Consider the following 13,258-nt stretch of genomic DNA (forward strand, 5'->3'; position numbering starts at 1 on the left):
TTAATACTTTGCAACCAGATCTTTTCATTGCTCTTTACCACCCCTTACCTTTTTGACTTGTGCCTCCTTGATCTTCTCCAGTGCCACCCTGATTTTCTCCGCTTTTTGTCTTGCAGCTTGTTCCTCCTGCAGAAATAGAATAAGCAAATTAAGGCAAACTAAGTCACCATAATTTCCTTGCAGAATGCACCTTACAAATTGACAACAGAAGGAAAACTTCCTGAGACTGGTCATAAATATGTTATGAGTCATTTTAATCAACATCCTCAAATCTTGCAGCATCAGACAAGAATTTGAATGGGATGATATGAAACTGTATACCCTCTCTCTCTCTCAAATGGTCATTACATTTACTCTAGGCTTCCCCCTGTTAATGGTATAAAATATACTGGAAAACAAGAGGAGTAATTTTGCCAAAACACTTTCTTTTGTTCCATCAATAACTCCAGGGGAACAAATTTCATTGTTGTTAACCAAAGTATACACATTTAGGAGAAAAAAAAGCTGTGCTATTAATTCTTTTTTAAATGCCTTTTAAATAAAATATGTAAAATACATTAAGAATAAGTAGTTTCATTCCAATTTCTTTCCTGTAAACCATCTCTTGTATCACACAGCATAACCTTACCTGCATGTTCCAGAGAGGTATAATGACAGAGTTTTGGCTCAAAGCAGTTTTGTTATGCATGATTGACAGCAACAGCTGGGATAATTCAGGGATAAACCCATCATAATGAGTAGTCCCAGGCCACAAAAGACTGCTCTGCTACCTTGATGACATGACTCAAGCTCTTACCTGAGAACCTAATTAAGCAGAGAACAATAAAAACCTCAGCAACAGATTGCTTTCTTAACACCATCACTCATAGAAATAATAAAATCTGGCTGCTTAAAAAAATAATTTAATATTCAATCATTGCCTGCTGGTTAGCTACTCTAAGATATAACAGGTGCAGGCAGTTTGCAGCACAATGCAGAATTTTATATTTTTACATTGTAAACTGTTAACTTCTGTGCATTTTGCTTAAGACCAGAAGTCTCTAAGGAGTCCAATCTCAACACTCAAAGGAGAATAAATGAGATTTGTCAACAAGTTTTTGGCGCCAAACAATAAGGTAAGGCAACAATTTAACCATGATCAGAGTACTGCAATAGTTCCATATTCCATAATCTTTAAAGTGATTACTATGCTGACCTATCCTCACTGGAGTTTTTAAAAAGTGCGAAGGGGGCGGGGTGAAAAGGGTGGGGTTTCCCTGACCACTTGTTGTTGACTAGGTTGTCTTGTGTAAGGATTAAAAGGCATCCATTGAGCTCGGCTGCAGAATCAGCAAAACACAGAGGGGACACAAGAAAGATCAGGTAGCAGGTGAGAAGTATACAATTTCACCATTTAAAAAAATATTCACAAAATGGAAGCCTATATCATTTTATACTGCGATTTAAATTTTGTACTTCAGATTTTATGCTCAAACATAGTGACTTCATTTTAAAACATGTTTCCAGTTCAAAAGTTTTTACTGTGGAAAGATACCACAACCCACAGAATCTTAATGATTTGTTAAGTTTCTCCTTTTTCCTCTGAGCAAGCTGGATAGAGTCTTGTGAGCAAGTATTTTTAAATACCTCACAGTATTATTCAGTGTTGGTGTACTCTTTGATTAGTAGCACAATACAACTGAGCTTGTTCCACTCTCCAAAGGGCTTCCACATCCCTCCTTACCGATAAGTACAAGGACAGCAAGGCCTATTTCAGCAACTCCATAGTCATCTTGTTGAGATCAAATAACCTTAAAATAAATCAACCATGTTTATTATTCCATAGTGGATTCAAACCTAATCTTTCCTGAATTAAACAAATGTAAAGCAAAGAATTGGATCCAGTGAATGGGGGGGGGGGGGGGGGGAAGAGAGAGAGAGGTGGCATATCGAAAGCGTCCCGAAGCTGATTTCTAAGCCAACTCGAAAGCATCAAAGTCAGTCAACCTAATGGACGATGGAAATCAACTGCTTCAAAAATAGTAATTTATTCTAAAATTATGTAGCTAAGTTCTGGAGCAGAACTCCAGCCACAGACCCCCCCCCCCCTTCCAACTACTGCCTGCAAGAGTTTACAAGGCAAACAGCTGGTGCAAACACACAGCTAGTTGCATGATCTAAATCTAACCTAACTTACATTTTGTTTAAATTTAATTTCATTCAACAGAGGTACAGTTTGAAAAACTTGAATTATTCCATAAGGAAACTGCAAACACTGAAGTCCTGCTGTGCTAACAATTACAGAATCCCTGGAGATAACTATCCCATATTTCTTGCTGAAACATTTATCATCAATATAAAATTGCATCTTAATCTATTTCCCCCTTATTGTGTAACAAATTTCTGCTCCCCCAGTGTGTGCTCCTTTCAACAGCTCTGCATGCCTTAATAACGAGGTAAGGTTAGGGAAATCATTATTGGCTCAGACTATTTCCATTATGCTGAAGGAGGAGAGGAGACATAAAAAACTTGCTCAAAGAGAATGCTGAAGGAAGCGAAACACTAATAAAAACACAAATACGCTTGAGTTATTCACAGATGAAACACTGTCAATGCAAAGCTGATACAGCCTCATACAGATGACTTTTCACCAAAAATTCTAGTGTTCTTAACTGGATACCTTTGAGTTAAAGATGGGGGGGGGGGGGTGGAGAATCTCTTCTGATGTGTTCCTAATCGTGATAAAATCAGCAGAAGCACCTCTTCACAATTAAATAAAAGGGAACAAGGAAAGCCATCCAGAGATTTGTCAAGCTCCTACAAAGAGGCAAGGATCTTTTAAAGGAGCCAAAAGAAAAAATGGTAAACTCTGATCTGTAAAATCTATATTCCCACATGTCAAGGTAAAATTGGTTTGTAACTTAAATATGTACCAAGGAACAGTGGAAAAACTGTCCTACATGCTATCCATACAGGTCAATTTACTACATCAGTGTACTCAGGTAATACAAAGAAAAACAATAGAGGCAGCAGTAATAGAGTAAACAGTGTTTCCTTGCACATCGTCAATGCAGTGGATTAGAACAGTCTATTGGTGATGTGCATTCCTAGGAACTTGAAGCTGTCAATCCTCTCAACCTCAGCAGCACTGATGTAAACAAGAGCTTCTGCATCACTTCCACATCCTGAAGCCAATGTCTAGCTATGCTTTTGCTGATATTGAAGGGAAGGTTGTTATTATGACAGCAAGTAACTAGGCTCTCTGACTCCTTCCTGTAACCATATAACCATTGTGGTGAACTACATATAACTGTCTGGACACGCCCCTCTGCTGACTGCTCCTGTGGCTCCTCCCACAGACCCCTGTATAAAGGCGATTGGAGGCACTGCTCCTCCCTCAGTCTCCAGGATGTTGTGTGGTGGTCTCTTGCAGCTAATAAAAGCCTATCATTCGCCTCCCGTCTCCGAGAGTTATTGATGGTGCATCAATTTTATTAGCTGCAATTTTAAAACATGCAGAGCATTTTACGACAAGACAAATTGGACATTGATCCTCAATCTCCCGAAGCAGCCATTGCCTTTGAACTCTGGCTTGCATGCTTCCAATCGTACCTGGAAGAGTTTCGCATGACTGAGCCTGCTATCATGCACAGATTTCTCCTCTCCAGAGTCAGTCCGCGGGTATACTCCCTAATCAGGGACCTGCCGACCTACCAAGGGGCACTGGACGCCCTCAAAAGACAGTACCTGCGGCCGGTGAACATCGTCTACGCAAGACATCGCTTAGCGACGCGGCGGCAGCGGGCCAGAGAGTTGAGCGCTGAGTTTGTCCGGGCCCTACAGACACTCGTGCGGGCCTGCAACTGCAGGGGACTGATAGCGGAACAGCATGCGGAGCTCCTGGTACGAGACGCCTTCGTTACGTGGATCAGGTCAGTGTACGTGCGCCAGCGGCTGCTGGAAAACGCCAATCTTACCTTACAGTCGGCGATTGAGCTGGCCGGCACGCTGGAGGCTGCTCTGCACAACGCTGACGCTGTCCAGCCGCGCGATCTCCCGCCAGTCCCATGGACGCTGCAGACCCCTCCACCCGCTGGCGAATCGACCACAGCTGCTGCCAGTCGCGAGTCCGTGAACTCCCCGCAACCCTCCGGCGAATCGACCTCAGCTGCTGCCAGTTGCGAGCCCGTGAAGTCCCCGCAATCGACCACGGCTCTGCCAGTCGCAAGTCCGCGCAGTGTTACTTCTGCAGACTCGAAAAGCACCCCCGAAAACGCTGTCCAGCCCGAGAAGCTACCTGCTCCAGCTGCGGAAAGAAGGGCCACTTCGCCAAGGCCTGTAAGTCTAAACCACGAGCGGGGTCGAGCAGCGCCGCGTGCAAGGCATGGGGGTCGCCATCTTGGTCGCCACCATCTTGCCTACCCGCCTCGTGCGAGGCATGGGGGCGGCCATCTTTGTCGGCGCCACCTCGCCCCGCCTCTGACCCACGGGTGCTTACCGGGCACCAAGACGGTGATTCAACTCTGGCCTCTGTAACCCTCGACCAAAGCGCTCCACACCAGCTTGCAAGGTCAATGATGGACATCCTGGTGGAGGGGCACAGGACTAGCTGCCTGTTTGACACGGGCAGCACTGAGAGTTTTATTCACCCAGACACGGTGCAACGCTGACACAGCCGGTAAGCCAGAGGATCACCATGGCTTCTGGATTGCATTCCACAGACATCCGGGGGGGGTTTGTGTAGCGACACTGGTGGTGCAGGGCACAGAATATCGGGACTTTGCGTTACTGGTCATGCCTCAACTGTGTGCCCCTGTGCTATTGGGGCTCGACTTCCAGAGCCACCTGAAAAGTGTGACAACGGAGTATGACGGGCCCCTCCCACCAATCACTGTCAGAAATCCTCAGTTTTGTGGGGCTTCGTCATATACCCCGCTACTGACCACACACACACACCGACCCGCACATCCCACCCAGCACCATGCCAACAGCCGCGCTACTGACACCACTTGCAGCCTCTCCACCCTCAAGATCCCTCCCCCACCGCTGTTCATCAACCTGACCCCCGACTGTAAACCTGTGGCAACTAAAAGCAGGAGGTACAGTGCAGGGGACAGGGCCTTCATTAAGTCGGAGGTGCAGCGGCTGCTCAGGGAGGGGATCACTGAGCCAAGCACAAGTCCTGGAGGGCCCAGGTGGTCGTTGTTCGGACAGGGCAGAAAAACAGGATGGTCGTGGACTATAGCCAGACCATCAATAGGTTCACGCAGCTTGACTCGTACCCCCTACCCCGCATCGCGGATATGGTCAATCAGATAGCTCAGTACAAGGTGTACTCGACCATAGACCTGAAATCCGCTTACCATCAGCTCCCCATCCGCCCGGAGGACCGCCCCTACACCGCCTTCGAGGCGGGCGGCAGGCTCTATCACTTCCTGCACGTCCCCTTCAGTGTCACGAATGGTGTCTCTGTCTTCCAGAGGGAAATGGACCAGATGGTGGACCAGTGCCAACTGAAGGCCACGTTCCCATATCTGGGTAACATCACCATCTGCGGTCACGACTGGCAGGATCACGACACTAACCTCCAACGATTTTTCCAAGCGCCCAAAGCTCTTAACCTTACCTATAACAGGGACAAGTGTGTGTTCGGAACCACCCGACTTGCTATTATTCTTGGGTATGTCGTGGAGAATGGGGTCATTGGCCCTGACCCCGACCGTATGCGCCCCCTCTTCCCACCACCCTCAGAGCCCTCAAACGGTGCCTGGGCTTCTTTTCCTATTACGCCCAATGGGTCCCTCACTACGCAGACAAGGCCCGCCCCCTGGTCAAGTCCACCGCATTTCCCCTCTCAGCCACATTAAAGGGGACATTGCCAAAGCAACGATGCATGCGGTGGACGAGACCATTCCCTTCCAAGTACAGAGTGACGCCTCCGACTTCGCGCTGGCTGCTACCCTCAATCAGGCAGGAAGGCTGGTAGCATTCTTCTCTCGTACCCTTCAAGGCCCTGAAATTCGGCACTCCGCGGTGGAGAAAGAAGCCCAGGCCATAGTGGAAGCTATTAGGCACTGGAGGCACTATCTCGCCAGCAAAAGGTTCACCTTGCTGACCGACCAGCGCTCAGTTGCGTTCATGTTTAGCAACCAACAGTGGGGCAAAATCAAAAATGATAAAATTTTGCGGTGGAGGATATAACAATTACAGCACGGAAACAGGCCATCTCGACCCTTCTAGTCCGTGTCGAACGCTTATTCTCACCTAGTCCCACTGACTCGCACTCAGCCCACAACCCTCCATTCCTTTCCTGTCCATATACCTATCCAATTTTACTTTAAATGACAATACCAAACCTGCCTCTACCACTTCTACTGGAAGCTCCATCCACACAGCTACCACTCTGAGTAAAGAAATTCCCCCTCATGTTATCCTTAAACTTTTGACCCCTAACTCTCAACTCATGTCCTCTTGTTTGAATCTCCCCTACTCTCAATGGAAAAAGCCTATCCACATCAACTCTATCTATCCCCCTCATAATTTTAAATACCTCTATCAATTCCCCCCTCAACCTTCTACGCCCCAAAGAATAAAGACCTAACTTGTTCAGCCTTTCCCTGTAACTTAGGTGCTGAAACCCAGGTAACATTCTAGTAAATCTTCTCTGTACTCCCTCTATTTTGTTGACATCTTTCCTATAATTCGGTGACCAGAACTGTACACAATACTCCAAATTCGGCCTTACCAATGCCTTGTACAATTTTAACATTACATCCCAACTCCTATACTCAGTGCTCTGATTTATAAAGGCCAACATACCAAAAGCTTTCTTCACCACCCTATCCACATGAGATTCCACCTTCAGGGAACTATGCACCATTATTCCTAGATCACTCTGTTCTACAGCATTCTTCAATGCCCTACCATTTACCATGTATGTCCTATTTGGATTATTCCTACCAAAATGTAGCACCTCACACTTATCAGCATTAAACTCCATCTGCCATTGTTCAGCCCACTCTTCTATCTGCCTAAATCTTTCAGCAAACTTTGAAAACCTACTTCATTATCCACAATGCCACCAACCTTAGTATCATCTGCGTACTTACTAATCCAATTTATCACCCCATCATCCAGATCATTAATGTATATGACAAACATCATTGGACCCAGAACAGATCCCTGAGGCACACCACTAGTCACCAGCCTCCAAACAGTTATCCACCACTACTCTCTGGCATCTCCTATCCAGCCACTGTTGAATCCATTTTACTACTTCAATATTAATACCTAATGATTGAACCTTCCTAACTAACCTTCCATGTGGAACCTTGTCAAAGGCCTTACTGAAGTCCATATAGACAACATCCACTGCTTTACCCTCGTCAACTTTCCTAGTAACCTCTTCAAAAAATTCAATAAGATTTGTCAGACATGACCTTCCATGCACAAATCCATGTTGACTGTTCCTAACCAGACCCTGTTTATTCAGATAATTATATATACCATCTCTAAGAATACTTTCCATTAATTTACCCACCACTGACGTCAAACTGACAGGCCTATATAATTGCTAGGTTTACTCTTAGAACCCTTTTTAAACAATGGAACCAAATGAGCAATACACCAATCCTCCGGCACCATCCCTGTTTCTAAAGACATTTGAAATATTTCTGTCAGAGCCCCTGCTATTTCTACACTAACCTCCCTCAAGGTCCTAGGGAATATCCTGTCAGGACCCGAAGATTTATCCACTTTTATATTCCTTAAAAGCGCCAGTACTTCCTCCTCTTTAATCGTCATAGTTTCCATAACTTCCCTACTCGTTTCCCGTACGTTACACAATTCAATATCCTTCTCCTTAGTGAATACCGAAGAAAAGAAATTGTTCAAAATCTCCCCCATCTCTTTTGGCTCCACACATAGCTGTCCACTCTGATTCTCTAAGGGACCAATTTTATCCCTCACTATCCTTTTGCTATTAATATAACTGTAGAAACCCTTCAGATTTATTTTCACCTTACTTGCCAAAGCAACCTCATATCTTCTTTTAGCTTTTCTAATTTCTTTCTTAAGATTCTTCTTACATTCTTTATATTCCTCGAGCACCTCATTTACTCCATGATGCCTATATATATTGTATCGGATCTCTCTCTTTTTCCTAACCAAGTTTCCAATACCCCTTGAAAACCATGGCTCTCTCAAATTTTTAAACTTTCCTTTCAACCTAACAGGAACATAAAGATTCTGTACCCTCAAAATTTCACCTTTAAATGACCGCCATTTCTCTATTACATCCTTCCCATAAAACAAATTGTCCCAATCCACTCCTTCTAAATCCTTTCACATCTCCTCAAAGTTAGCCTTTCTCCAATCAAAAATCTCTACCCTGGGACAAGTCCTATTCTTCTCCATAATTATATTGAAACTAATGGCATTGTGATCACTGGACCCGAAGTGCTCCCCAACACATACCTCCGTCACCTGACCTATTTCATTCCCTAACAGAAGATCCAACACTGCCCCTTCTCTAGTTGGTTCCTCTATGTATTGCTGCAAAAAACTATCCTGCATACATTTTACAAACTCCAAACCATCCATCCCTTTTACAGTATGGGCTTCCCAGTCTATGTGTGGAAAATTAAAATCTCCCACCATCACAACCCTGTGCTTACTACAAATATCTGCTATCTCCTTGCAAATTTACTCCTCCAATTCTCGCTCCCCATTAGGTGGTCTATAATACACCCCTATAAGTGTTACTACACCTTTCCCATTCCTCAATTCCACCCAAATAGCCTCCCTAGATGAGCCCTCTAATCTATCCTGCCAAAGCACCACTGTAATATTTTCTCGGATAAGCAATGCAACACCTCCTCCTCTTGCCCCTCTGATTCTATCACACCTGAAGCAACAAAATCCAGGAATATTTAGTTGCCAATCACACCGCTCCTGCAACCATGTTTCACTAATAGCTACAACATCATATTTCCATGTATCAATCCATGCTCTAAGATCATCCACCTTTCTTACAATGCTCCTAGCATTAAAATAAATGCATTTAAGAAATTCTCCACCTCTTCCTCTTTGTTTATCTCTAACAGTACAAAGAACTTTACTGTCTTCTTTTTCTTCCTTCCCCCATACATCTGTTCCTACATTCTGGTAAACCCTCCCCCCATATCTAGTTTAAATCCACTGGAGCCTCTCTAGCAAACCTACCTGCAAGAATATTTGTCCCCCTCCAGTTCAGATGTAAACCATCCTGCCGGAACAGGTCCCACCTTCCCTGGAAAACTGCCCATTATCTATAAATCTGAAGCCCTCCCCCCTGCACCATGTCTTCAGCCACGCGTTGATCTGCACTATCTATTTCTCAACCCACCTGCACGTGGCACTGGTAGCAATCCTGAGATTGCTATCCTGGAGGTCCTGTCCTTTAACTTGGCACCTAGCTCCCTAAACTCACCTTTCAGGACCTCCTCACTCTTCCTACCCATGTCATTGGTCCCTACATGGACCACGACATCCGGCTGCTCATCCTCCCTCTTAAGAATACTGAGAGCTCGATCCGAGATATCGCGGACCCTGGCACCAGGGAGGCAACAGACCATCCGGGATGCTCGATCTCTCCCACAGAACCTCCTATCTGTCCCCCTAACTATCGAATCCTCTGTCACTACTGCTCTCCTCTTTTCCCTCCTTCCCTTCTGAGCTGAGGGTCCGAAGTTCATCCAGGTCCAGATCCCTAACACGATTTGTCAGGAGCTGCAGCTGGATGCACCTTTCGCAGGTGGTGTCATCAGTGACAGCTGTGTTCACCCTGACTTCCCACATACTGCAAACGGAACACTTAACTGCCCTAACTGCTGCCTCCATTACCTACTCCTAATCTAATTAGATTAATTAAAGGAGTTTACCTGGCCTTACCTCACCTGGAGTGAAGCTCATACTCGGCCTCTGCTCGCTATTTAAATTCTCCTGCTGCCTCACGGGCTGACTTTCACGCGCTTGCGCAGTCATGCCCCGTTCCATCTCGCCTCTGCCTGTTCTCGCCGAAGTCTGATTGAGCCAAAGCCTGCCTCAGTCCACTCCGACAATGGCCACTACAACAATGGCCGCTGTATATGGTTGTCTTTCTTTTTAAACCTTTGGCACGCTACGTCACGTGCCTGCGCCGTCTAGCCTCTTTGCCGCCATCAGTTTAAAAAAAACAGCTTCTCTCCAAGCTTCTTTTACCTCTTCCCTCTCCGCCTCTTTCTGCGATTTAAATAACCGTTGAAAACTTCCTCTCCTTTTTAAAAGGAGACTCTGACTCATTGTTATTTAAGATTCCACCATTATGGTGTACCAGCAAACTTGTAAATGGAGTTAGAGTAGGGCCTATCCATGCTGTCACTGCAGCTACGAGTGTACAGGGAGCGAGTAAGGCGCTGAGGATGAAGCTGCCTTGGAGAGCACCAGTGTTGAGGATAATCATGACAGAGGCATTGCTGCTTACCCTTACTGTTTGCAATCTGTTGGCCAGGAAGTTAAGGATCCATTTGTAAAGGGCAGTGCTGAGTCCCACGTCAAGGAGCTTGGAGAAGAGCTTGCTTGTAATAATTGTATTGAAGGTGAACTTACAGTTAATAAACAATGGTCTAACATAGACTTTACTATCCATATGCGACGGAATGAGTGAAGGACCTGGGAGATGGTGCATGCTGTGGAGCTGTTTCTGCAAGAGGCTTATTGCAGTGAGTCAAGATTGTTGGGAGACTGATGTACAATATACCAGCTTCACAAAGCACTTCATTCCCTAGTCCAGTACTACAGATTAATCAACTTTACATACAGAGAATTCTTCTAGTGCTAACTAAACTGGCTATGATAGCTGTTATGAGCAATCAGATTTACTAAATACTCTGCTCAAACAAAACAATTTTCAAAAGATGGTCCTCTGTAGGTTTCTATGCAAAGCTATCAAATCATTTTTAATTGCTTTGAATATTATTCTGGAGCCAAAATATGGGCTCCATATCCACTGATACTCATATGGTAGTTAGGTGAGTCACTAAAAGGCAAGGGCTTTACTGCAAGCAGAGTCTACTTACCAGGCAAATTACCTTTGAGCAATAGATCCAAGGAAATATTCAGCAGAAGCTTTGGAATAGGTTGCTGACTGGCATCGGATGATTTTGTGTGATGCACACAGGAGAATGAACCATAGGGAAGTAAAAGAAAATCATACAAAAGTTCAGAGATATCAGAACCTTTTAACTAAATTGAGGTTTGGATTATTTTAACCTGCTGTGAAGAAATTCCTCTGGGAGACTTGTCTTCAATTGGTCCAATCTAATTTAACTTAATTTTTTTTTTAAATGGGCAAAAGATTAGAAAGATTTAAGGTAAAAGAAAATAATTCTAATTTGGAATTCACTACCATAAGGAAACAGAATCTGTGCTTTCAAGAGGAAGTTAGATTTGTATGTGAGAGAGAGAATGAGTTGCAGGGCTATTGGAAACAGTAGGTGAATTGAATGTAGAGGGCTGCACAAGATCCACAAACTTGCGCCTGTCTCTTTCTGTGTAAGAGATATTTCTCTATTTTCCTCTCTCCTTCAACCACCACACACACATCCACAATGGATGGCTATCCTCTAATGCCTCAACCAGTTGGTCACTTGGAAACTGAAACCTATCTACAGGGTTGATAGGACTGAGCCAAGTCTTAACCTCACTTGATACTTTGGCATGTGCAACCTCTTTTGGAAGACTCAATTGATTTTATTTTATCAGTCTGGCCCAGCTAATCTATCAGAATTGTTCTCCAACTGTATCAGTTAACTCATTACATACTAGGAGTCAAACCTGAGCTCTTGGTCTGTCTGATGCAGTACAACACAATGCCTTTACCCAAAAAGGTAATCAAGGTAGCCATGTTGGTTGCTTGAAACAAAAAAAACACCTGGTTTTGGATCTATCATCTATATTCAAGTTAAAACTTCTCTAATCAATGAATACTCATCAGTGTATGGATCTATTTCACAATGCCTATTCTTCAAGGAATCCTGGTGAATAAGAAACTGCACTGCAAGAAAATAATTACATAACTGAGTGAAAATTCATGATTTCTGAATTTCATTAGGGACACCTTATGAAGATGTTCCAATAATTAAGAGGTAATTTCAGCTGTCAGAAAATGTCAAATATTTGCCCAACCACATTCCATTTGGATTGTGTTTCTGCAGCCTTGGGTATCAAAATATTTGATACAACTTCATACAAAAATTACCAATTCCAAGCTTCTGGTGAAACATGGCAAGCCAATACACTATCTACATGTCTTCACCAGCTTCAAGCTTCAAAATTATTACAATTCTGTAGTCATTAAAAAAAATAGGATCTATTAAGTGAGAATTAAATTTGTTAGCTGTAATAAATTTCACAGAATGTCAACAGTCAGCTAAGCTTATTTTCAATTTAAATGATGCTGCAAAATATTGGCTGGACATTGATTCTTTTCATTGGGGTGGTGCACATTGTCACTTCCTTGGTATTGTTAGCTTGCGTGTAATTTAACATAGGTTGGAGGAACAGTAAAACAAGGACTGAAGAGATTACAAAGGCCACGTAAAAAATTTCTTTCTGAATTATCTAGAAAGTTCACTAAAATGTTGCAAAGGGATTGCATGCAGGTACTCATGATGTTCTCATGCAGCTACCCAATTAAGTAGCACGTTCCCAAAATGCACATATACAAAAAGGAATTCAAGACAAAATCTGCTTCACATCATTTTTGGAAGGGTGGTTCACAAACAGAAAGAGTTAACAAATAAGTCAATTACTAGTAGAGACACAAGAACACAAGGCTGGGTATTACCAGTCTTAAGAGCTTGATCAATAAATTGCAAGGGGCTGAGGAAATGGAAAATCAAAGGATTCTTTGATAGTTATATATTAAGGAGGGCAAGGGATGGTGACAAATCCACAGGGTTATTCATTCTACCTACAGGGTTTTATCACATGCAGGTTGGAAGATACGCTTCACCTTGGTCAGCAAATGAGAAGGTTTTCCAGCTATGTTTCTCAAAATGATTGACGTTTCCCTGTCCAGATAGGAATGCTTGTTGCAGGAAATAAAGAAAGAGAGAAATAAATCAGTGCAGTGATTTTTTAAAATGAAGTGTGCAAGCATAGAATAAAAAGAAATCTACTCATTACAGAAAAGCAATTCAGCAGCAAACTACTCGATATCAACTTTTTATAACACATTCATATATTCCTTAAACATCAT

At 43.6% G+C, this 13,258-nt stretch overlaps 1 protein-coding gene across 6 annotated transcripts in view; it reads right to left on the reverse strand.

Annotated features, from left to right (window-relative positions):
- raph1a (Ras association (RalGDS/AF-6) and pleckstrin homology domains 1a) overlaps window positions 1-13,258 on the reverse strand; it is a 205,865-nt gene that overhangs the window by 80,601 nt on the left and 112,006 nt on the right. For 4 of the 6 annotated variants that reach the window (XM_073046681.1, XM_073046679.1, XM_073046683.1 and 1 more), the window contains 2 exons: window positions 13,013-13,087; window positions 49-126 (listed from right to left, as the gene is read on the reverse strand). In XM_073046681.1, the coding sequence (XP_072902782.1) occupies window positions 49-126; window positions 13,013-13,087 (153 nt within the window). The remainder of the gene's footprint in view (window positions 1-48; window positions 127-13,012; window positions 13,088-13,258) is intronic. The other 2 variants (XM_073046682.1, XM_073046680.1) reach the window with 1 other exon arrangement.

The sequence above is a fragment of the Hemitrygon akajei genome, chromosome 5, assembly GCF_048418815.1.
Source record: "Hemitrygon akajei chromosome 5, sHemAka1.3, whole genome shotgun sequence".
Classification (NCBI taxonomy): Eukaryota; Metazoa; Chordata; class Chondrichthyes; order Myliobatiformes; family Dasyatidae; genus Hemitrygon; species Hemitrygon akajei.